This window comes from Doryrhamphus excisus, chromosome 2 (assembly GCF_030265055.1).
Source record: "Doryrhamphus excisus isolate RoL2022-K1 chromosome 2, RoL_Dexc_1.0, whole genome shotgun sequence".
Classification (NCBI taxonomy): domain Eukaryota; kingdom Metazoa; phylum Chordata; class Actinopteri; order Syngnathiformes; family Syngnathidae; genus Doryrhamphus; species Doryrhamphus excisus.
Genome location: NC_080467.1, coordinates 24,816,389 through 24,842,158, shown reverse-complemented (window position 1 = coordinate 24,842,158; position 25,770 = coordinate 24,816,389). Strand labels below are relative to the sequence as shown.

The 25,770-nt window shown below is 41.4% G+C and overlaps 1 protein-coding gene across 2 annotated transcripts in view; it reads left to right on the top strand.

Moving 5' to 3' along the window:
• LOC131105977 (complexin-2-like) overlaps positions 1–25,238 on the top strand; it is a 74,686-nt gene extending 49,448 nt beyond the window's left edge. For both annotated transcript variants that reach the window (XM_058054585.1, XM_058054576.1), the window contains 2 exons: positions 13,379–13,554; positions 20,069–25,238. In XM_058054585.1, coding sequence (XP_057910568.1) covers positions 13,379–13,554; positions 20,069–20,263 — 371 coding nt within the window. In that variant the 3' untranslated portion in view covers positions 20,264–25,238. The remainder of the gene's footprint in view (positions 1–13,378; positions 13,555–20,068) is intronic.
• The last annotated feature ends 532 nt before the right edge of the window (positions 25,239–25,770 follow it).

Here is a 25,770-nt window from a genome sequence, read left to right as displayed (position 1 = left end):
CTCAAGACCCTGCAGTTGCGCAATATGTTGTAAATAAAAAGAGTATAAATGTGACTATAGTCGTGTTTTGTCATGTCTACAGGGCTCTAATAATGCTTTGTTCATTTTAATCTGAAAAAAATAATTTGTCTACCCACCAACTATATGTGCTTTCTTAAGTTTTTATTATTTGCCGTTTTATTATTATTATATTTATTTATTTATTACTGATTGATTGATTTTCTTTATTCTTGATTTGTTTATTTATTTTTCATCTTATTTTGTGCAGAAAAATAAAAAGTAAGATATTTGAGAACAGTGGAATGTTTTATCAGAGCTTTTATTGTAGAAAATTGGAACCAAAGCGAAATAGACCTCACAGCTAGGAGACCAGGGTTCAATTCCACCCTCGGCCATCTCTGTGTGGAGTTTGCATGTTCTCCCCGTGCATGCGTGGGTTTTCTCCGGGTACTCCGGTTTCCTCCCACATTCCAAAAACATGCTAGGTTATTTGGCCACTCCAAATTGTCCATAGGTATGAATGTGAGTGTGAATGGTTGTTTGTCTATATGTGCCCTGTGATTGGCTGGCCACCAGTCCAGGGTGTACCCCGCCTCTTGCCCAAAGACAGCTGGGATAGGCTCCAGCACCATCGCCCCTCGCGACCCTCGTAAGGAAAAAGCGGCGAAAATGAATGAATGAATGAATGAATGAATGAATGCTGAGGACAAGTGGTTAGCGTGCAGGCCTCACAGCTAGAAGACCCGAGTTCCATTCCACCCCCGGCCATCTCTGTGTGGAGTTTGCATGTTCTCCCCGTGCATGTGTCGGTTTTCCCTGGGTACTCCGGTTTCCTCCCACATTCCAAAAACATGCTAGGTTAATTGGCCACTCCAAATTGTCCATAGGTATGAATGTGAGTGTGAATGGTTGTTTGTCTATATGTGCCCTGTGATTGGCTGGTCCAGGGTGTACCCCGCCTCTTGCCCGAAGACAGCTGGGATAGGCTCCAGCACCCCTCGTGAGGAAAAGCGGTAGAAAATGAATGAATGAATGCTTCTTAGTGTCCCAGATTTGGTGATGATTAAGCTAAACACTTTAAAGTTACAGTTGTATATTTCATCCATTATGCTATTTGAGAACTGTCCAGTCAGTCCATCTGATTAGGTATATAATGTATAACATATTGCATATTTTCACACATATTTCAGGAGCAGAAGCATTTCCTTTCACAAATGAGTTTCCGTAATGTTTCCACGTGACCGTCGTCGCGGTACATTAAAAGTCGATAGCAGGTGGTTGCTTCATGCTTTGCTTCTTCAGGCCATTCTTCAGATTTTTTTCTTTTTCCAAGGTTGAATGCTTGTTGATTTGGTACGCTGAGCCGCCAGCTGCCGACCGTTTGATTTGAGGGGGGATGACAGGTGAAAGCGTTCCCGCTGCTTCACATATAGAGCAGCATCCAACAAGCTGAGGATCATTCCGAGTGTTTCACGTTTTGTTGCAAGTGGAACAATTCTGTCTGCTTCCTGTTGGTTTACATTTGTTTGATTCCGTGTTTGGAACTGTCAAGTCAAGCTGGTCCAGTGTAATTGTTTGTCCTGCACGTGAAGACGAGGGAGGCTTGAAGGCAACTGGAGCATCGTCAGGCCAGCAGCTAATGTCTCATTCACACATAGACCTTTCAGACCTAACTTGCACCATACTCTATCTCATCAGATGTCTTTACCAACATGATCATGCTCACTTATGTTTATTAATTTAACACAGGGGTGTTCAACATGCAGCCTGGGGGTCACTTTTTCATCTCGTTCTAAGAATACATTAACAAAAGTGCAATCTAAGACAAAAAAGTTGACATCTTAATGCAAATACAGTAACTAGGGATGGCTCAATTCAAAGGCCACACGGTGGTTGAGTGGTTAGCATGTCGGCCACACAGTCAGGAGATCGACTGCTATGGCATCTCCGTGTGTTCAGCATGTTTAGTTCCGGAGGAGACAGCCTAGTGAGATTCTACCACAATTGAGCGGTCCGCCAGGGGAAATACTTCCCCAAATAAAATAAATATACCTTATCCTCACGATGAGAACATTTCATTGACATGATGTCAATTTCCATGTTCTGTGGTTCCATTAACGCAGAAATTATAGGGCCCAAAATAACCCACCATGGGGCCAAAGAAAAATGACAAGTGTTAGAATAATCCTAATTTGTACTTCATAACAATGGATAAAGGTGAGAAACAAGTACAGATACAAGAAACAATACAAGCAGTTGATGTTTGCTAAATACAAGGATGAAGAGTCTTGAACCAGTCATGATATGTTTTGTCCAAGAGGACCTAATGTCTGTTTTGGTCAAGTAGTTTGTAAAATAAATTACCCGCAAAAAATGCTACTTATACTCCAGGGGAACTTATGTATGTTTTTTTTGACCTAATTATGCATTTTTGGCCTTGCGCGACTTATACTCCGGAGCGACTTATAGTCCAGAAAATGTATATGTATATATATATATATATATATATATATATATATATATATATATATATATATATATATATATATATATATATATATATATATATATATATATATATATATATATATATATATATATATATATATATATATATATATATATATATATATATAATTAATAATAATATATTAATAATATTAGAGAACAGGCTAAATAGGTGTAAGATATGCTAACACAATGGTTATTCAGCTACACGAAAAATAAACAAGAACAAAAAAGGTGTCCAGTGTTTATGGAACATAAACACTTTTTTCATTTATAAGTCGCTCTGGAGTATAAGTCACAGGAACAGCCAACCTATGAAACAAAGTGCTACTTATAGTCTGGAAAATACGGTATATCAGTATATTGACAGTTACTATGGTACCCATTTTGTCATTGTATAATCACATCACCTTGTACTACGGTATGTGACAAAAATAAAAAAATTAAAAAAATACAGACAAAATTTTAAAAAACTCAATGAGGTCATAACAGTTACTGATTGTAAAAGTACCAGATGGAGGGGTAGGATTTAATAAGCTTTGCTTCTTCCTACTCCTTTTTGGACATGTGGAACTGGGAACTGATTATGTGATGCATTCAATTGTAATCTGATGCATGTTCAAATGAAATTAAACCATACAGATACCACTCCCCCTCTCCTGTTATCAGTATGTTGCATGTTACAATATCAGTATGGCATCCTTACTGTTAACACAATGCGTTTCACATGTGTATTTTGATTTCAATGTACGTCTTCACATATTGGATTGTTTTTTGTACGCTCTTTTACAAAATGCCGCCCTACCTTTTCCACTTCAGTGTGGTAGATGGACGAATATTGACACAAATGAATGTGCAGCATAGCCAACTGTATTGTAATTGCTCCTCCGCAGTTCACATTTCACAAGCTGTCATACTCAAAAGCAGTTCCAGTTTGTTCAAATGTCCATTAGCTTGTTTACTGGATTGTGAAGACCTGCATTATCTGTGTGTGTGTGTGTGTGTGTGTGTGTGTGGTCGGCCTTGTCCTTGATGCGACCTCGACGGTGATAAATGTGGCCTGTCTCTTTGTGTCGCGCCGGATGAGGCTGTCTTCTAATGATAATGCTCGCAAACAGGACTGATGCTCGCCTCTTGTACCCCTGAGACTCACCGAGATATTTTGGGTCAGTGGTGGGCTGCATGTTCTTTATGTCTCCTCTTTACTTCACACTGTGAACAAACACTTTGTCTATTAGATGCAGAAAAATGGGTCATAAATCCCAACTTAAAACTGTATTTTGGTGGAAAATGCATCTTTTAATGGCTATACAGTTTGGAAAAAACACGTTTTTTTTTCCCCATAGGAAATAACTGAATTAAAAATGGTCTGTTCCAGAGTCAAACCATTGCCTTGGCTTTGGTCAATACTTAAATACTTAAATAAATTCATATGAAGCTCTTCAGGTTCCAAAAAGGAGCATGAAAAGTGACTTTTTTTTTTTTTTTACACCCTTTCAAGGTCTGGCACTCGCAAAAAACACGACGTGGGAGTGGAATCACACCCACGGAGCTCTTTGAGCATCACCATGCAACTGCGACTTGTGCATGACCTTCAAATAGACGTCGTAATAGCCTACCGAGCTGCTTTGATGATTTCAGTATTTGAAAGTATTGGATAATGACGCTCATTAGACTTTTCTAGTTGATAGCTTGTGAAATCTTTACTGGTCCATTTTGAAACAAAAAAAACTCTGCACTTTCGGTGCAAGTGCACATTATTATTATTTTTATGATGTGGCTTTAAGCAGCACGCCGTGCAGCAGGCGCGGTAAATTAGCATATTGATTTGGTGTTGCAGAATAAAGAGTCCAATTAAAGTCAATTTATTCTGTTTTTATCTGGGAAAAACAAGTGAACATGCAACACAATTGATTCCCTTGGCCAGCCAGTTAAAGACTAACACAAACTCTAAGCTATATAAAGAACATTTAGCGTCTGTTTACCCCCCCCGTTCTTGTACTCCTCCATTCTCAGGCATGAATATCAGGCTTGGTGTGCAATGGCAGTGGCGGACATGCATACAGAATGCAGGAAATCAACCTAGCTATAATGCCAGGGAGAAAACAGAGCTTGGAAAACCTCTTGGTCTTCCTGGTGAATATTTAAATTTAGCATTTTGTTCCATGACTGTACCCAAAATGAACCAAACCGAAATACGTCCCAAACGCCGACTATGGCGTACCTTCACACCTCAAATGATGGATGACATTGGAAAGCAGTGTCTCAATTGGACTACAGTTGAGCCCAGCTTTTCGTGAGTAATTGATAATTTCTGAGTAATTAACATAAGTAATCAAAACGGCCATAAAATGTAAATTTTCCTCAAACCCTCTGATTTGGAATCAACATTTGCAATAAAAGTCATTTATTGTCGGAATTATTAAATGACATTAAGCTCCGCCATCCTTCCGTTCTCTCTTCAATTGCCGTTGTTCACTTGGGACACAATCCAGGTTTAAGTCTCTACATAGGCCTCATACAAAGTTAAAATGTATAGGTACTCAGTTGCACGGAGGACGGGTGGTTAGCATGCAGGCCTCACAGCTAGTAGACTCTGGTTCACACCCTCTGCCATGTCTTTGTGGGGTTTGCATGTTTTCTCCGGGTACTCCGGTTTCCTCCCACATTCCAAAAACATGCTAGGTTAATTGGCCACTCCAAATTGTCCATAGGTATGAATGTGAGTGTGAATGGTTGTTTGTCTATATGTGCCCTGTGATTGGCTGGCCACCAGTCCAGGGTGTACCCCGCCTCTCGCCCGGAGACAGCTGGGGTAGGCTCCAGCACCCACGCGACCTTCGTGAGGAAAAGCGGTAGAAAATGAATGAATGATATATTATGGGGCTGCACGGCAGTGAGTGGTTAGCACACAGGCCTCACAACTAGGAGACCCGAGTTCAATCCCACCCTCGGCCATCTCTGTGTGGAGTTTGCATGTTCTCCCCGTGCATGCGTGGGTTTTCTCCGGGTATTCCGGTTTCCTCCCACATTCCAAAAACATGCTAGGTTAATTAGCCACTCCAAATTGTCCATAGGTATGAATGTGAGTGTGAATGGTTGTTTGTCTATATGTGCCCTGTGATTGGCTATTATGGGTGGACATTCACCATTTGGAGCGTTTTGGGTGCAACATCCAAGTACGGACAGTGCCTTGCATTTTGGCATACTTCAGTACGGAAGTGAACAAAATGAGAGACAGCCTTTTTAATCCTGTTGGACTCACACAACATCTCTCTTCTACTTCTGCGCTATTTTCACTTTTATTCAGTCACTTTGTGGTTGTAATTGGCCGATTAACCACATTAAGTCATCCATGGTCTTTCTGCTTTGTGCGTTCTCAGGGGAGACATCCTCATGTGGTCTCTCACCCAGGAAACCTGCAGCGTTCGCACACAAACACAAGCCACACACGCCGGCAATGAAGAGTCGTACATTTTGTTCTTATTTCGCAGCACCCGCCACTGAGACACGCATACAAAAATACACACAAAGTCTTTCTGTTACAGGAAGTCTAATCCAAAGAGTGAGTCGACCATCCATGACTCCTTTTCACACACTTCTTTACAATCCTGCTCTTCTTCCTGCTAAGAGGCGGCGGTCTCCTGCTAAAATGAGTCCCCAGTTGAGCCACAAGTTCCCACAAAGCCGTCATGTCCGACACTCGTCTTCAAAAGTAAAGTAGTCCCTGATTCTTCATTTTGGATCATGTTAAGACTCTGGAACCCAAGATACAGAAACACTTCATTCATTCATTTTCTACTGCTTGTCCTCACGAGGGTCGTGCTGGAGCCTATCCCAGCGGGGTACACCCTGGACTGGTGGCCAGCCAATCACAGGGCACATATAGACAAACAACCATTCACACTCACATTCATACCTATGGACAATTTGGAGTGGCCAATTAACCTAGCATGTTTTTGGAATGTGGGAGGAAACCGGAGTACCCGGAGAAAACCCACGCATGCACGGGGAGAACATGCAAACTCCACACAGAGATGGCCAAGAGTGGAATTGAACTCGGGTCTCCTAGCTGTGAGGTCTGCGCGCAAACCACTCGTTCGCCGTGCAGCCCCCAGAGACACTTCAAGTAACAAAAATATTTATTTGAATACAAAATGGTCCACAGTAAGTCTAAACAAAGAAAAAATGATGCGAGGACTTGAAGACAAGACAAAACAAAACTAAAAATGAAAGACACAAAACACTGCTGGCTAGTTAGTCAAGCAGTCAAGCAGGCAAAACCAACAAGTAGAAACAAAAAATACCGTAAAAAATTAGTCAGACAAGGCTAATACGTTGCCGAGCATGAAGAAGCTTCAGGGGACAATCTGGCAAAGTTCAGCACGAGCTGCCATGCTTAAAACGCCAACATGATAATTGGCAGCAGGTGGGACAGAGAGCCACCCGCTAATCAGAGGGTGCCCTGTAACAAAAAGGTGGAAGAAAGCGGCAACACAGATCACGACCGATCATTTGTATGTGTCCGACTTTGTGGAGGTTTGGTGGAAATTCCTATGGTGGATTCGAATTTTCCTTCATTTTCCAGATTATTTGTCAAATGGTTTTGCAAGAACAAGACAAAGAAGTGAGTAAATATTGGCATCAAACAACAGATGGTCCATATTTGCACACTCAGGAACTCGGTACAATGGACCATGGTTAGTCTGGTTGGCGAATTAATTAACTGAATTAACTGAAACATTCATTTATTCATTTTCTACCGCTTATCCTCATGAGGGTTTCGGGGGTGCTGGAGCCTATCCCAGCTGTCTTTGGGCGAGAGGCGGGGTACACCCTGGACTGGTGGCCAGCCAATCACAGGGCACATATAGACAAACAACCATTCACACTCACATTCATACCTATGGACAATTTGGAGTGGCCAATTAACCTAGCATGTTTTTGGAATGTGGGAGGAAACCGGAGTACCCGGAGAAAACCCACGCATGCACGGGGAGAACATGCAAACTCCACACAGAGATGGCCGACGGTGGAATTGAACTCAGGTCTCCTCGCTGTGAGGCCTGCGCCCTAACCACTTGTCCACCGTGCAGACTACTCTGTGTATTCCTTCATTCATTTGCTACCGCTTTTCCTCACGAGGGTCGCGGGGGTGCTGGAGCCTATCCCAGCTGTCTTGGGGCGAGAGGCGGGGTACACCCTGGACTGGTGGCCAGCCAATCACAGGGCACATATAGACAAACAACCATTCACACTCACATTCATACCTATGGACAATTTGGAGTGGCTAATTAACCTAGCATGTTTTTGCAATGTGGGAGGAAAACGGAGTACCCGGAGAAAATGCAAACTCCACACAGAGATGGCCGAGAGTGGAATTTAACTCGGGTCTCCTAGCTTGTGAGGTCTTCGCGCTAACCACTCGACCGCCGTGCAGCCTAACTGAAACATTGAAACTGAAAATGAAAATGATGTAAATCCAATTCATCCATTGCGAACACCCAAAAATATTAATGGAATGTGGAAGAACCGGAACTCCTGACCCTCAAACCTGATGATCTGGAATATAAAATCCCAACAAGCACACTCCCAGTTGTTGTACAAAGACTTCCCAGAAGCTCTATATGTGTCTATCTTTACCTGTGGTTGTCATGGCAACATATCTCGCCATCAAGTGAACACAGGATTGCAACTGTGAGTCTCGCTACACAAAGGAAATCCATCAAATAATCCCTGACCTTGGGAAAGCACATACTGGATTCTCCTCAATCTCCGCCAAAGACACGATACCGTGAAAGATCATCACCCTCCACACTGTCAGACAAAGTATGTCGGTGCCATCCCATTGACAAAGTACCTCGAAAGAGAGTACATACTTTTTTTTTGTAGTCCCTCAGGCTCGGTAATTGTTTCTTCCGGATTTCCTGGTTTTGTTCACCGTTCCACAGATTCCACAGTTGGGCGACGTCAAGTCTTTTGGGAAGGACGTGTGTCTCGCGCTGCCGCACAGCATCTTTGTCGCCATCGCACAAGCTAATTAGCCTTGAACATCAAGATTAGCGGCGCGTAGCCTTGGGGGAGACACGCAAGAGCAGGTGAAATATGAGAGAGAATATTACGTCTGAAGTGCATTCATCTGCATTTGGTGATTGACGATCGGCGTCGCCAAGCAGAAAAGAAGTACTTTGTGGATATTTAGAATTCAAGACTTTCCTTTCCACTCAGGACATTACCATACGGCATCAAACGCTCCCTTTTCCATTTGTCAAGCAATGGCATTTCAAAATGATTACTTAGTTGATGAGAAAAATGTCACCATGGCGGGATTGGAGCAGGGTAATCCTGCTTGCAATTTGTCCTCCTTATATATATTAGAATATATTATCCCAACAAGTTTCGGAAAACCTCCTCAAGCTGAAAGCGAAAAAGTCAAACACAAAGTTTTCGGTCCCAATCAGCACATTTATTGTCCCGGAGTGAAGCCCGATGCAAGGCGTGCTTGCAGGCGTTTACTCATGAAAGTCATTGCAGGAAGTTCTGCTCTGTTATGGATTCACAGGCCAAACTCTCTGGTAAGAAACGATGCAAGAGTTGGAGTAAAAGTCATCATACTTTACTGCGGCCATGTTGATATTGTAAAAGAAAAAGTAGGACACATGTAGGATTACAAAATAAAAACTTTCATAGAGTGATGACATCGTGCTAAGTTTTGCCTATATTGCATTATTTACTTTAATATACGGTAGTCGAGTGGTTAGGACACAGGCCTCACAGTTAGGAGACCCGAGTTCAATGCCAGTTTTCTCCGGGTACTCCGGTTTCCTCCCACATTCCAAAAACATGCTAGGTTAATTGGCCACTCCAAATTGTCCATAGGTATTAATGTGAGTGTGAATGGTTGTTTGTCTATATGTGCCCTGTGATTGGCTGGCCACCAGTCCTGGGTGTATAGCGCCTTTTGCCCGAAGACAGCTGGGATAGGCTCCAGCACCCCCGCGACCCTCATGAAGTTAAGCGGTAGAAAATGAATGAATGAATGTCATCTTTCATTTTCACTTTCAAAGTTGTGTAATTTCCATTTGTGGCTTCTATATTCTCACAGGCAATTTGTACTGTCCTTCAAACATTTGCAGCATTTCTTGAAATGCTGGCTTTTCAATTGTATTAAAGAGAAGCATTTCTTTTGTGAGGATTTGTGTGAACACACACAGTTTTGCACACTTTTTTTGTACCAAGCGTCTCCATGTGTTGACTGTCTGGATGAAGGCTGTGCATCTTGGTGTGTAACTTTTTGCCAGATGGGGAAACTGGGTCAGGTGTATATGCTTGAGGCGGCTAAGTTTTTTATTTTATTGCCTTTTTTTGTTGCCACCACTTTCCAACAATTTCTGCATAATTGCTCATTTGTGTCCATGAGCTTCATAAACATGCTAGGTTAATTAGCGACTCCAAATTGTCCATAGGTATGAATGTGAGTGTGAATGGTTGTTTGTCTATATGTGCCGTGTGATTGGCTGGCGACCCTCGTGACGGTAAGCGGTAGAAAATGAATGAATGCTCCCTATGAGACCACCTTGCTGCACTATGTGTGTGTATGCCGGCGGCCCCGCCTCCTCCCACAGAGACAAAGGGACTTTATGGCCGACAAGAGGTCTCACTTTCTTTGTTCTATGGAACGCCGTTGTTCTAAGCGTCTCGGTGTTCAACCAATGCAGACAGTACAGATAACAACCCATGCACATGGAAATATATGCAATATATAATTTCTTGTGTCCTTCATTACTTGTTATTGTTAGTAATTGTATTATTGTTCTTGAGATAAAATATTTAACATAAATATGGCACCTTTTCTTATTGCAGTATTTGTGTGGTTGTGTGTACTGTGATTTGAGGCACAGCGCTAGTCTCCACCATCTTGTGAAATCTAATGACAGCCTGAAACTTTTACACACTACTATGTATATGTATATGTACGTATATGTATATGCATATGCATGGCCGTACTTTGTAGTCACAGAAGTATTGTCACAGTCCGTCGCATACATGACTAAATCCTCCATGTGATCAAAGCGCCCACACAGGATGTTGTCAGTTGTCGGCATACAAAGAGTTCATTAACGCCACACGGGGTCAACATCAGCGCGGCCGTTTTATTAACGCGTCGTCACCCCGCTTGTAAGACGATGGACGGATGCTGTCAACACCGCTAGTTCCAAACCGTAGCCAGGAACCTCAAGGTCGCTGCTGTCACTTCAATTTCAGGGCTCAAGCAGACGATTGTGTGGAGTCGTTCCTCGGGGGGGGGGGGGCTGCCGGGCTTCTTTCAGGGAGGCAGTTACACCTTTCTCATACATCCTGTGAGAACGGGAAGCTCGGTTTTCGTTACAATCAATTTGTTTCCAGCGGGTTGGAAGTGAGCAGAGAGTGGTGGAAGTTCAAGGTTCGTGAGAGCGACGTCGGCGAGGTGGCTTGGTTCCAACCGCTCGACTGGAAAACGCCAAACTACACACGCAGACCATCTGGATTTGTCTGTGGAACCTCAGCATGACACGGGATGTGATGCACCTTTTATTAGTCTTGCAGTGGGGATGTTCAGGAGGTGTGGAGGATGAGGAAGAGGATGAAGATGCAAATGTACCATATTACTCAGCTGACCCAGTGAGGATAAGAGGCATAGAAAATAGATGGATGGATGTAATTATATTGAAACTACTTCTTACTATGAACTCTTAAAATGGGAAAATCGCACATTAATTCTAATATGCACCAATTATATGATAATAAATAAGTCTAATTTTTGTATATACTGTAATTTAGTACAGTAATTCCTCATTTACAGTGTTTAATTGCTTCTAGTTATTGAAATTGTTTGATGCTGATTGTTGTATGTATGACTGCACGTGTGTCGAGTGGTTAGCACGCAGGACTCACAGCTCAAAAACTCGAGTTCAATTCCACCCTCGGCCATCTCTGTGAGGAGTTTGCATGTTCACAATGATATTTAGTGAAATTATTTACTTGAAGAGAATGATACTTGAGTGATGGACAGTTTACCTTACTAATGTCTAAAGAATGTTAAACCGAATGTTTAATAAACAATTAATTCAATTCCACCCTCGGCCATCTCTGTGTGGAGTTTGCATGTTCTCTCCGTGCATGCGTGGGTTTTCTCCGGGTACTCCGGTTTCCTCCCACATTCCAAAAACATGCTAGGTTAATTGGCGACTCCAAATTGTCCATAGGTATGAATGTGAGTGTGAATGGTTGTTTGTCTATATGTGCCCTGTGATTGGCTGGCCACCAGTCCAGGGTGTACCCCGCCTGTCGCCCGAAGACAGCTGGGATAGGCTCCAGCACCCTCCGCGAGAGGATAAGCGGTAGAAAATGAATGAATATTGTATTTATAATTCATGACTATCAATATTTATTCCCTTATTTACAAATGTTTGCATTATATGGCACAGGTATTTATGTTATATTTCAGATTTTGCATGTTCTCCCCGTGCGTGCGTGGGTTTTCTCCGGGTACTCCAGAGACATAAATGACAGATTTCCATATATTTGTGTATTAACAGCTCCAAAATGAACTGAATATGTCCATCAAGCTAAAAGATACCACACAAGTCTAAATATCTATTTGTCTACTAGAGTCTTCAATAGTAGTAGAGCTCACACTGTGTTGTTATGCGCAATGATGGGTTGCGTTCAAAGACATCACGTAATTCAGAGTCCAAAGTTGCAGTTGATTAAAAAACGGTGCCGTTCAATTTATTTAGCAAGTGGGGGGCAGTTACAATACTGCCAAGGCTGCTGATGTTGAAGGTGAAAGTGGGCTCTTCTATGTCTCCTAAAGTCACATATTCTTTGGTTACTGTTCCAGTCAGAACAAAACCAGTTCCATATTAAAGAATACCTCACCCAAATTGGTATGACCGGAGTGCAAAGTTATGATTATGAATAATATTAGTGCGTCTAAAGATCACAGAATGGCGATAAGATCATAAGGTCAACGTCTAAATTGGTCCAATTGTCTAGTTATCAGAGTCCCTTTCAGCCTTTTGGTCCTCGGGTCCTAACCCGAGGTCCAAGTGGACACTTTGCATGAGGAGATGTAAATTCCTTTTGAGAGAATGAGTAATAATTTATTGCCGTGCCTTTCATCTCGACGCCCACCTCATCGTCTCCGTTGGCAGGGCCGCTCTTGCCTTTGGTTCAAGTGAAGGCCAGTTGCGTTTGTGTTTGACTTTGAGGGCCTTTAAAGAGCAGCGCCTCGGCTTTTGAATGATCCCAAAGTAGAACGTGCGCCTAACAGCTGAGCTTCATTATGGTTTCATGGGCAGCACGGTGGAGAGTGGTTAGCACGCAGACCTCACAGCTAGGAGACCGGGGTTCAATTCCACCCTCAGCCATCTCTGTGTGGAGTTTGCATGTTCTCCCCGTGCATGTGTGGGTTTTCTCCGGGTACTCCGGTTTCCTCCCACATTCGCCCGAAGACAGCTGGGATAGGCTCCAGCACCTCCCATGACCATTGTGAGGATAAGCAGTATAGAAAAAGGATGGATGTTAGTCACAATGATATTTTGTGAGATTATTTACTTGAAGAGAATGATATTTGAGTGATGGACAGTTTACCTTACTAATGTCTACAGAATGTTAAACCGAATGTTTAATGAACAATTAATTCAATTCCACCCTCGGCCATCTCTGTGTGGAGTTTGCATGTTCTCCCTGTGCATGCGTGGGTTTTCTCCCCACCTGAAGACAGCTGGGATAGGCTCCAGCACCCCAACCCCCCCAACGACCCTCGTGAGGAAAAGTGGTCCAAAATTAATGAATGAACAATGGTTTCATGTCTCTCCCGTGCCAGGGGCCACCAAAGACATGGGGAAGATGCTCGGAGGGGAGGAGGAGAAGGACCCCGATGCTCAGAAAAAGGAGGAGGAGAGGCAAGAAGCACTGAGGCAACAGGAGGAGGAGAGGAAGGCCAAATATGCAAGAATGGAGGCAGAGAGAGAAAACATCCGACAGGGCATCAGGGATAAGGTAACTGACACTTATCAACACTAACATGAGAAGATGGAGCCCATTTAAGAGACAGAACTTGAACACACCGTCACGGAATGTAAACACGGAAAAACATTTAGAAACTGATATCTATTTATTGATCTGAACCGTACAGACTGACCTCCAAAGTGAAACCAGCGAAATGCAACAAAATGAATAGCAGTGAAGCATGCAAGCATACTCGACATTCAACAGTCAAATCAAAAGGAAAATACATTTCTGGGTATCACAATAGATGAAAATATGAGCTGGAAACCTCATATTACAAATATACAACATAAGGTGGGGGCGGCACGGTGGTCTAGGGGTTAGCGCGCAGACCTCACAGCTAGGAGACCAGGGTTCAATTCAACACTCGGGCATCTCTGTGTGGAGTTTGCATGTTCTCCCGTGCATGCGTGGGTTTTCTCCGGGTACTCCGGTTTCCTCCCACATTCCAAAAACATGCTAGGTTAATTGGCCACTCCAAATTGTCCATAGGTATGAATGTGAGTGTGAATGGTTGTTTGTCTATATGTGCCCTGTGATTGGCTGGCGACCAGTCTAGGGTGTACCCCGCCTTACGCCCGAAGACAGCTGGGATAGGCTCCAGCACCCCCCGCGACCCTCGTGAGGAAAAGCGGTAGAAAATGAATGAATGAATGAACATAAGGTGGCCAGAAATATTTCAATATTGAACAAAGCAAAATTTGTTCTCAATCAGAAATCACTCCACGCTCTTTATGGCTCTCTGGTTCTACCATATCTTACTTATTGTGTGGAAATATGGGCTAATAACTATAAAAGCAATCTTCACTCGCTAAATGTACTGCAAAAAAGGTCAATAAGGATAATTCATAATGCCGCCTACAGAGAACATACTAACTCCTTCTTTCTAAAATCACAAATACTTCAACTTGCTGATATAGTTCATCTTCAAACAGCTAAAATAATGCATAAGGCTAAAAATAAGCAATTAGCTAAAAATGTCATCCAATACTTCTCTACAAGAGAGGAGAAATATGATCTCAGGGAAGAAGTACATTTGAAACACTTCTATGCTAGGACTACGTTATGCTAGCCATAGCATTTCAGTATGTGGAATCAAACTATGGAATGGATTGAGTAAGGAAATCAAACAATGCACAACGATGAGCCAATTCAAGAAACAATACAAGCAGTTGATGTTTGCTAAATACAAGGATGAAGAGTCTTGAACCAGTCATGATGTGCTATACATATCACTATATTGACACGCACTATGGTACCCATTATGGCATTGGATGCTCATATCACCGAGTACTTCGGTACGGGACAAAAAAAAAAACCTTCAACTATATTATGAAAGCAGGAAGTGAACAAATGTAACACTTACTGATTGTAAAAGTACCAGATGGAGGGGTAGGATTTAATAAGCTTTGCTTCTTCCTACTCCTTTTGGACATGTGGAACTGTGAACTGATTATGTGATGCATTCAATTGTAATCTGATGCATGTTCAAATGAAATAAAACCATTAACATTACCAAAATGGGGGCCCCGCCCCACTATTTGAGAACATCGGATTTAAACACATGGGGCAACAGGAACAGGCCTGAGATGCTATTTCCCTCCACACCCGTGTTTCAACATTACATTTGCTGTCCGAGCAAAAAACACTGCATGTTCTACAGTCACGTACGCAGTGATAATGACCCCCATGCTAATGTGAGTCTCGATTATGTCTTATTTATGTTTCAAATTGCTTATTTTCTGTATTTACATCTACTATGTTGGGTAATCGGAGTGTAAATGTGATTATAGGGTTGTTATTTCATGTCTGGAGGGCTCTAATAATGTTAAAAGCCATACTGTAGTTACAAGGTTGTAATTAGGTTCCATACTCTACTTCCTGGAAATCCACTTATCACAGTCCTGGTCTGAAACCAGATAAACCGGTTTACATTGTTGATGAATACACTCAATGTTGATTATATTTTGAATTGACTTTTTCATTTTTTTTATATATATATATAACTACATAAAAATATATCTACATGGCGAAGTCACAGTGTCACAGTTGTTTTGAAAGGGAAGAAAGAAGCGAGCCCGCCATGCAACAGCGCGTCTCGGGGACGCGTGGCAAGGGCTTGACTGAGCGTATCTGTCGTCTCTCTGAGCTTTTGTTACTCTGGAATAACTCTGAAAGGCTGAGTGGGGCAGATGGCAGCGTAACGAGACGGCGGGCGGCAAGAAGCGCAAACATGGAGACAGAAGGCAACACAGAAAGACATGAATCTTTTGGGGTCTGTGGGGTTGGGGGGGGGGACTTATATATGGATGTCATGTGAAACTTTTTGTTCTGCCTGTTCTTTGTCAGTTTAGTCGCAACAATCCCGTAGCAGCAGCGTTTCACTAAAAGCCTTCAGTTAAGAAATAAGTGCTATGATGAATATGATGTAATATATGCAGTGGGTCCCCTGCCATATTATAGTAGGGCCTCTTGACAGTCCATTATGCTGAAACATGGACAATGTATTCATTTTTTTTTTTTAATTCAATCTTTCACAGTTAATGCAATATGTGTCAAAAAGCTAATAAAACTCTTAACAGTGCATGTATGTATACAGTATGCTGTATATCAGCCATCACCAAATGGCAGACCTCAGTCCGGATACGGATCCAAGATGGCACTTTACGTACCCATAGAGTAATGACTTCAGTTATTACTGTTGACAATGAAATAGCTTGTTTACTTGTCCACAAGGAAAATAACGTTGCTTGGAGCAATTACATAAACTTACTTGATTTTAATTGAAGGTATATACGGTATCATAAAAAGATAATAATGTAGCCGATTGGTGTAGTAATGTTAACGTATTGTGTCGCTATTGTGCCAAACAAAATAGAAGTAATTAGACTGATTGTATGGCTGCACGGCGGACAAGTGGGTAGCACGCAGGCCTGTGATCATACTTTACTGCGGCCATGTTGACATTGTAAAAAAAAATTACGTGGTATTATAAAATAAAAACTTGCATAGAGTGGTGAGTTTTGCCTATATTGCATTATTTACTTTAACATACGCAGTCGAGTGGTTAGGACACAGGCCTCACAGCTAGGAGACCCGAGTTCAATTCCACCCTCGGCCATCTCTGTGTGGAGTTTGCATGTTCTCCCCGTGTATATGTGGGTTTTCTCCGGTTATTCCGGTTTCCTCCCACATTCCAAAAACATGCTAGGTTAATTGGCCACATTTGCCCGAAGACAGCTGGGATAGGCTCCAGCACCCCCCATGACCCTTGTGAAGATAAGCGGTATAGAAAAAGTATGGATGGATGTTAGTCACAATGATATTGTGTGAGATTATTTACTTCAAGAGAATGATATTTGAGTGATGGACAGTTTACCTTACTAATGTCTACAGAATGTTAAACTGAATGTTTAATAAACAATTAATTCAATTCCACCCTCGGCCATCTCTGTGTGGAGTTTGCATGTTCTCCCCGTGCATGCGTGGGTTTTCTCCGGGTATTCCGGTTTCCTCCCACATTCCAAAAACATGCTAGGTTAATTAGCGACTCCAAATTGTCCATAGGTATGAATGTGAGTGTGAATGGTTGTTTGTCTATATGTGCCCTGTGATTGGCTGGCCACCAGTCCAGGGTGTACCCTGCCTGAAGACAGCTGGGATAGGCTCCAGCGACCCTCGTGAGGATAAGCAATAGTAAATGAATGACTGGATTGCCGGCAAATGACGGCAAAGAAAGGCTGACAAGCTGTTTAGTCTGCAGTTATTTTAGTCTAAGTGATCCCAGGACGACCCTACGGCCCCTCTCTCTCTAAACACACACCCGAGCGTGTCGACGCAGCAGAAAGCGGGGTCGTCTTCCTTTAGGATATTTATTGCTCCACAATCCCATTATAAGCAGCTCAGGGGGTGCAGCAACCGGGTCACGGAGGAGTTCATCTCATTTTCCGCATCTCTGCCTCAAGATCAAGGCTCCTGTTGCCTGTTGACCAGCCTGGGCTCGGCGTCGTGCGCCTCGCTCTCCTGCATCATCAAGCACAATGTGGTGTGGGAATTAAACAGTAACACTTGCGTCACGTAGATACCACCCATAAAGGCACTGATTGGTCGACTTTTAGTACATTCTCTAATTTTGGATTAACATTTGCAATAAATGTGACTGACTAGTCAGTCGGCTTGGAGAAGATTATTATTTTTTGCTTATACGACTCATTCAGAGGACAGACAGCCCACTTTTGCGAACTCCTCTAAGTTTGGCTCTACTTTCTACTCTCTTTAATTACCATTGTTCACTCACAACAGGAAGCTAACAAGGGGAAAAGTGCTATAAAAGAAGGGGTTTCCAAAGTGCAGCCCAGGGGCTATTTACAGGAAATGCCTCGCTGTACATTGTCCAAGTGAAACAAAACAAAAAAAATTGTTAAAATTGAAAAAATATATCAAAAGTCACAATGTGCACAATGTACTTTTGGGAGATACTGTTTGTACACAGCAGTATTCATGCAATAAATACGTATAAACCAGAGGTGCAACAAAACTATTGGTCTATGAATGGAAACAATACCGTAACCCAAATGTAGATGTCACATGACATTCGCTGTTGCTCCTCTGCGGCAATGATGAAATCCCCGCAGGCTGAGGCAACAGCCGGCGTCTCTAACGGCATGCAAAACTGCATCTTTCATCTTTATGAAGTCAGCGCTCATATGCATGTACATACAAAAAAAATTTGCAGTGGCTAGTTCTATTCAAAGAGTCAATTGTGCCACATTTGACCTGAAATGTTTTTCTACACTTTTAACTATTATATATAATATATATATACTATATTATTATTTTTAAATGACTAGAAAACTCTTATTATTAAAGGGAAGCTGCGCTTTTTTTTATTTTGTCTGTCAATCACAATCCTTATGTGAAACATGAACACATTTCTTTCCCTTTTCTGTGCATTATAACATGAGAAAATTAGGTAATATGAGCTAGCTAACAATGCATGTCATTGGGATGCATCTATGTCAACTATGAAGCCTTCTACCAACGTTGCATCGTTTCATATATGTACAGGTACATGTAATAGTTGCAGTATCTTTCCGTATTTTTTTCCTAGGCACATTGATACACATACTTATGTTAGTTCCATCAACAACAGCAACATAGATACAGAGACGAAACTTAGGACGTCCACTCTCCTTGGGATGGTTGTGTCTTCCAGCACATTACGTGTGCTCCAGTCCTCGGGTAGAAAATGCTTGTTGAGTCTTGTCGCGAAATCATCTGTTATGATAATAATATCACTGCAGCTTGGTTGATATACAAGTCAGTTATGTAAATGGAACACTGTTTTTTTTGTTGTTTTTTTTGTGAGGGCTTTAGCATCAAAATAGGTATATCCCATGCCATCTGTTATTAGCTAGCTCATTCTAACTTGTTTTCTCGCACTAGGATGCACAGAAAAGGGAAATAAATAATCATGAATTATGGGCAAAATAAATAAAGGAGGAGTTTTTCCTCTTTCCGAATGGAATCTTTCTGAATGACTTTTCCGAAAACAATAGTATACATGGAAAGGAATATTCCAATCTCTTGTCTACATGCGTCGCTATAATCAACCAGAATAGTCAATGGGGCATGCGCAGTAAAACGTAAACATCAACATCACGTGATACCGGTTTCCCCAAGTTTTTCTTTCACTTGTTGGAATAACTCCGTATTGCCAGTTTTTCATTGGTAAAGTCTTGAAATTTAGTTTGGATCTAAAACAAACTTTCCTTAGCAGTCCAGTGCTGATTGCTCGCCTCCATTTTTAAAACCGAAGAACGTCAGGAGCTGATTGTTATTGTCATATCAGATCAAATTCAATCTTGCTAATATTATCTTGCCAATAAACAACAGAAGAAGAAAAACACCACAAAGAAACTTTCCATTTGAGCAGGTACAAGATACATCAATCGGATTGGGGAAAGGAATATTCCACCCCTGGGAATCCCATTATATATTCATTCGGATTGGCACTTTTCTTTGGGAATGAGGTATATACAAAGGTTACATTCTTTCCATTTCAGCAAGTCAATGAATGTAATTGGAATATTTGGCTCCATGTATACGTGGCTACTGACCCAGTATCAAAGTGTATTTTCTGTATATTATATAGTCTTGTAGTGCCGCCATTGTTGCCATCTGACAACAGGACTCTAAACCCATGGAGGTACCTTTAGACCCCTCTGAGTCACAGCAGTTTTAGCCCCGGTTAGGGGTCACCACAACAAGTCAGTAGGCCAGATGCCCATCCTGACACAACCATGGCCAGGAATCCCAAGAAGCCATGCCATGTATCATGAAAGACAGAAGCATGTACCATTAAACCACCAGGGATCAGCAGTTGGATTTTTTTGGGGGGGGCTGCATGCGTCCGGAAGCACCTGCATGACTGACTTGATTGTGAAGCCCGGCCGCACGTGTTTTTAACGCATGAACATGCGTTGTCTCTGTGCTTGCTGTGCAGTACGGCATCAAGAAGAAGGAGGAGAAAGAAGCGGAGGCGGCCGCCGCCATGGAGCAGGCCTCCGAGGGCAGCCTGACCCGTCCCAAAAAGGCGGTCCCCACCGGCTGCGGCGACGAGGAGGAAGAGGAGAGCATCGTGGACACGGTCATGAAGTTCATCCCGACTCCGCTCATGGATATGTTCAGTAAAAAGTAACCGCGCTCTCGGCTGAAACCTCCATACTGCGCTCATGTCCATCCAACCGCTCTTCTTCTTCTTCTTCTCTTCTAAATGTGCTGCAACTGCACAATGCTCCTCTGATAAAAGGGGGTCCTAGTTTTATTTTTGCTTTTTAAAACATGCGTCCTGCCTGATGAGAAGTTTATCACCCCTACTTTTATTTGTAAATACATTCCAAACATAAATAATAATATATAAATATACGACATATAACACATAGATGAGTACAAGCCATATTTTTAACTATCCAAATCATTCTCCTTTTATGTTCTTAGTAATATTTGATACACACGGGGTGCGTGGGTGCGCTTGGGTGCGCCTTTTCCTGTGTCACTTGTTAGCCGTGAACGTGCGACAAAGTGAAGTCCATTACGTAACAAGACCGTGGTTTGATGTCCCAGCAGACGTTTTTACTTGGCATGATTTGTGACACTGTGATGTAGTCATCAACTCTTTGAGGCAATAACTGCTTTTTCCACTTTTCATTTCGGTATCGGCCTCCATTGTTGACTTCAAATGTTCTTCCACAGAAGCGAGGGGTGGTTATAAAAATGTACACAAAAAAAAAGACATAAAGTTTGTCTCCAAGCAGTGAAAAGATTGTTTAAAGATCTTTTAGTTGTCGTCCTGTGGCAGCCCCAAGTGGTTCTGCTTTGTCATTTTCACCGCCTCTTTACTTTTGCGCCGTTTTTTTTCTATAAAAGGAAACAATAAAAAAACAAGCAGAAGCTTCAAAAGCGCAGACAGACAGTGGCAACAGTGCAATATATTGTTTATCATGTCGACAATGACAATCTTCATTGTTGTGTCTTTAAACGTGAAGGAATATATATATGTATATATATATAACGTTACTCCATGAATGTTGAGCACACCGTCTTTAAAAAGTGAAGTGGTACAGCCTTTGTATTGTAGTTAGCATTATTATGATTATTATTATTATACTCATAAGCTGAAGGGTTATCAAATCGTAATCATTCCATGACATCTGTCCAAAACATTCCAGCTATTTCAGACATTCCGCCAGTCCTGTGGCCTCAGTGTGAGCCTAAGGCCATGTCCGCACCAATGAGGATATTTGCAAAAAATGCATATTATGTCATCCAAAAAAACTCGCCAGCGGATCTCTGTACATTGTGCATATTTTTATGCATATTTTGGCCAAAGCAGAAGCCTGAAAAAGTCAAATGCATGCATAAATGTATAAAAATTGAACTATATTTTGCACCCGTTATACCACTGGTGTCAAACTAATGGCTCACGAGCCAGACCTGGTCCGTATATCGTTTCATGTGGCCTGCAAAAGCCTGGAAAAAATTTGCGTCAATATATCACTTTCTTGCTTAATGGATTTTTAACATAATTTTAACAATAATAATATTATCTGATCATTCCCAATATTTTTTTTCGCAATCAAAAATAAATAATTTGGTTATCCATCAATTATCACCTGCACGGGCAATTGTATAATAACATAATTATACATTTAGCATCATATGTAGCATATTCACTGGTACAAGCGGCCACAATAACAATAACAAAAACGCGTGTGTCACATAATATCAAAAATATGTACATAAGGCTTTTTTGTGCTTATGACCACAATTGAACGAAACAGCGTGTACTCGTTTAAAAACATTTATTGAGTGGCTTATTAGCATTTTGTGCTAGTAAGTGTCGGGTTTTAGCGATATTTTCCTATTTCTTTTATGTCAAATAATTGAAGAAACACAGTAAGAATTGTTAAATTATACATTTTTTCACTCTATTAGAGCGTTACAATTGTGTTGAATGGCTTTAGCATGACCTATTAATGGCAAAAATAGAAGCTAGCTAGTTAGTTACTTTTGAGGGAGGGTTTGAAGCCATATCCTGGGTTAGTCACATGATATTATAGTTCAGTTATCACCCCCTTTGCTACATTTTCAAAAATTAATTCATAAATTATCACAGTTTTGTGGTAGACTTCCATTACTGCCGCTACACAAAACATTGAGACATTAGCTAACATTACATTAACTTAACATTGCACGAAGTTAGCAATGGCATGTCCGACGTGATAGAGAAAAAAAAAAGGTTCTCCTCCCATCCCGTCGGGAAGTGGTAAGTTTTCTGCTTCTAACTTTCGAAGAAATCAATTCCAGGCTAGCTGGTGAGGTCATTAGCATGTTAGCTCGCTAGCTAGTGGCCGTCTGGAGTCACTGCAGCATAAGAGTTGCTCAGTGTGTAAACATTAACAATAGAGAGTCAACAGAGCTGTAATAATGTTTAAAAAATGTATTCTATACTCTTATCTACAAAAATATTCAATTTATTAACATTGAATGCTATATCGTGGGTCTTAATTACCCATTAATTACTCTAAACGAGGGATGACTGTACAGGACTCTGAGCACAAATTTGTAAAGGGACAATTTAAAGTAGTTTCTTATAGTTTAACATCATTACTCGTGGTTCTAGAGGTTCTACATGGTTTCGTTTTACTCAACCGTGCACAAATGCGGAATCCTGGACATTGGGTCATTTTCAGACCGGCTGTTTTTAGCGCTAAAAACCTACATTTATGTCAAAAAGTCCCAAGCACCTATAAAAATATCCATGTTAGTGTGGACATGGCCTGAAGCTACACAGCATTATACACCAATACAGAGAATAACACAGTAGAGTAGTGCAGTACTTCCCAATCTATTTTATATTAGTAGTACTATACATCAATGGCACAGATAGATAAACAAAGATACATTATTTGGAGTAAATAAATCAGCATGATCATTTTACGATTTGGCGTAGCGTATGTCTGAAATGGACAAGTTATAACCTGCGTTTGTCATTTGCATTTTTTTTTTTTACCCTGCAGAGTCACAAATGTGAGAAAAAGTACTACTGGCTTTCAATTCGGGATGCACCGATTGATGCATTCCGATACCGGAGCTGCAACCATGCTAAAAGAATATCAGCAAAGATAGCTGGAAGAACATCCGCGAATGTAGCTTGATGCGTTCACAACCACTCAGACAACACAGAACTTTTAATATCGCATCTTGTTGATTTGATATAAGGAGGGTGTAAACTCTTTATAGCAGGGGTCTCAAACTCAATTTACCTGGGGGCCACTGGAGCTAGGGTCTGGGCAAGGCTCTTTTTCCAAAAAAAACAAAACGCATTTATTAAAAACAGAAAAATATACAAACTTTTTCAGTGCTTTGGTTCCGATTTTCTACAATAAAAGCTCTGATAAAACATTACACTGTTCTCAAATATCTTCATTTTTATTTTTTCTGCACAAAATAAGATGAAAAATAAATAAACAAATCAAGAATAAAAAAAATCAATCAATCAGTAATAAATAAATATAATAATAATAATAAAACTAATAATAAAATAAAATAATAAAAATAATGAAATAATGGTGAGTAGACAAATTATTTTTTTCAGATTAAAATGAACAAAGCATTATTAGAGCCCTGTAGACATGACAAAACACGACTATAGTCACATTTATACTCTTTTTATTTACAACATATTGCGCAACTGCAGGGTCTTGAGACACATGCTAACTCGCAAACTAGAGAGCTAGCGACCTAAACGGTAGCCTTCAAGTTATTTCCTTTAAACTTAAATAGCCAAAAACTTACCACTTCCACACGGATAGGGAGGATAGCTATTAACAGTTATTTAACCTTTAACATGGACATTAATCAAATGTACAAATTTTTTCTGGGTACATGACATTCAACTTTCATATCAAGGCGGGGGCCTCAAACTAGCGTCCTGTGGGCCACATTTGGCCCACGGGCTGCGTGTTTGAGACCCCTGCTTTATAGCGACCTGGAAGTTGTGTGCGGTGTTAAAACAAACCGATTTTGCGATGTTCTACTGTTTTGTGCGGCTGTGAACGCATCTGGCGGAGGACGTACGCTGATATTCTTCCAGCTACAAAGCTTCCAAAATCTGGTCTCCATCCCCAAGTTGCTCAAACTCAAGCTTGTATCGACCGTGGTGCCAGCGTTGTGTATCCTACAACCTGCTGTGGTTTTACCGTGCTAGGAAACTGCCTTTGTGCTCAATCGGACGCGCGAGTCGTTACTAGAGACGTCATCCAGTTAAACCAAAGAACACTTAGATGACATTCTCTTGTCTTTTTTTTGGTTTTGTTTTTTTCTGCATATCTCAGGTATTCTACCAATTGGCTAACATCGCGTCCTGGATGAGCTCTGTACGAATTGTAATTCTGTCGTCGTTTCTCGTGCGACTACGTTCCACAAAAGCTACTACTGCCCCACTTTTACGCAGAAAATTTTGTAACGAGTCCAAACTCCTGTGCCCTTCTTTATGACATAAGACCACCTTCATATGTATTTTTTTTTTTTTTGAATAATTTTTGGGGTTAGTTACGCTCCAGATGGCTACTCGGACACTGCCTGGACAAACTGTCTCATTAATGTCATAAGAAGAGAAAAAGACGCCGCTTATAATAAAAGTACTCTTAGATGTGACTTGAATGTAACCGTCCTCTTGCATCTGTCCTCGACTTAGCTAGCGCGCTATTTTTGTATTTTTGTGTTCTCGTCCTCTAGCCGGTCTTGTTTCCGTCCTCTGGTAGTTGGTGGTTGTTCTTAATTTTTTTCGGTTAAATTCCTTATGTGTTTTGGATTTTTTTTTTTTTTTAAAGGTGCATTCATTCTTTTTCTACTGCAAAGTCTTCTCACTTCTTCTTCTTCTTCTTCCTTATTCTGTCCAGAAAAATGTATGCATGCTCCGTGGTGTGCGATTGTTGATATAAGCGTTTTCGGTGTCCTGTCTGTGTTTTCAAAGCGCCACCTTGTTAGCCTCACTTGCATGCCATTTGAAGACAGATATTTTAGTCTGTAAACCTACATGCAAAAATATAAACACATAAAAAAAAATGGAAACTCACCGCGCACTCTGAGAATAAAGTGATTTCCTAGAAGCTGTCATTGTCCTTTTGTGTCTCTGTGCTACTTCGATGCATGTTTGACGCCCAATGGAGACGTTTCTTGTGAAACTTTGTTTTTTTTTTTTATTTGTCGGAATTCAATAAAAAGCAAAAAAGGGCTGTGAACGGATTGGAATGTGTTGTTGGGATGGTGATCTTTCCTGGTATTGCAGTAGAGCAACGGGGTCCTGAACTTTTTGTTCATTAAACATGCAAAAACCTGCTTTGTGTACTGAACCTCCAAGTCCGAATCCATGGTTTTGTGCCATATTGGGTTGGGAACGAGATCCTGCCCCAAGTAGAGGAGTTAAAGTACCAACTCTTACCTGTGATTATGAGCTTTGGGTAGTGATGACAAGATTGTGATAATAATAATAATAATAATACATTTTGGCGGCACGGCGGTCGAGTGGTTAGCGCGCAGACCTCACAGCTAGGAGGACCAGGGTTCGATTCCACCCTCGGCCGTCTCTGTGTGGAGTTTGCATGTTCTCCCCGTGCATGCGTGGGTTTTCTCCGGGTATTC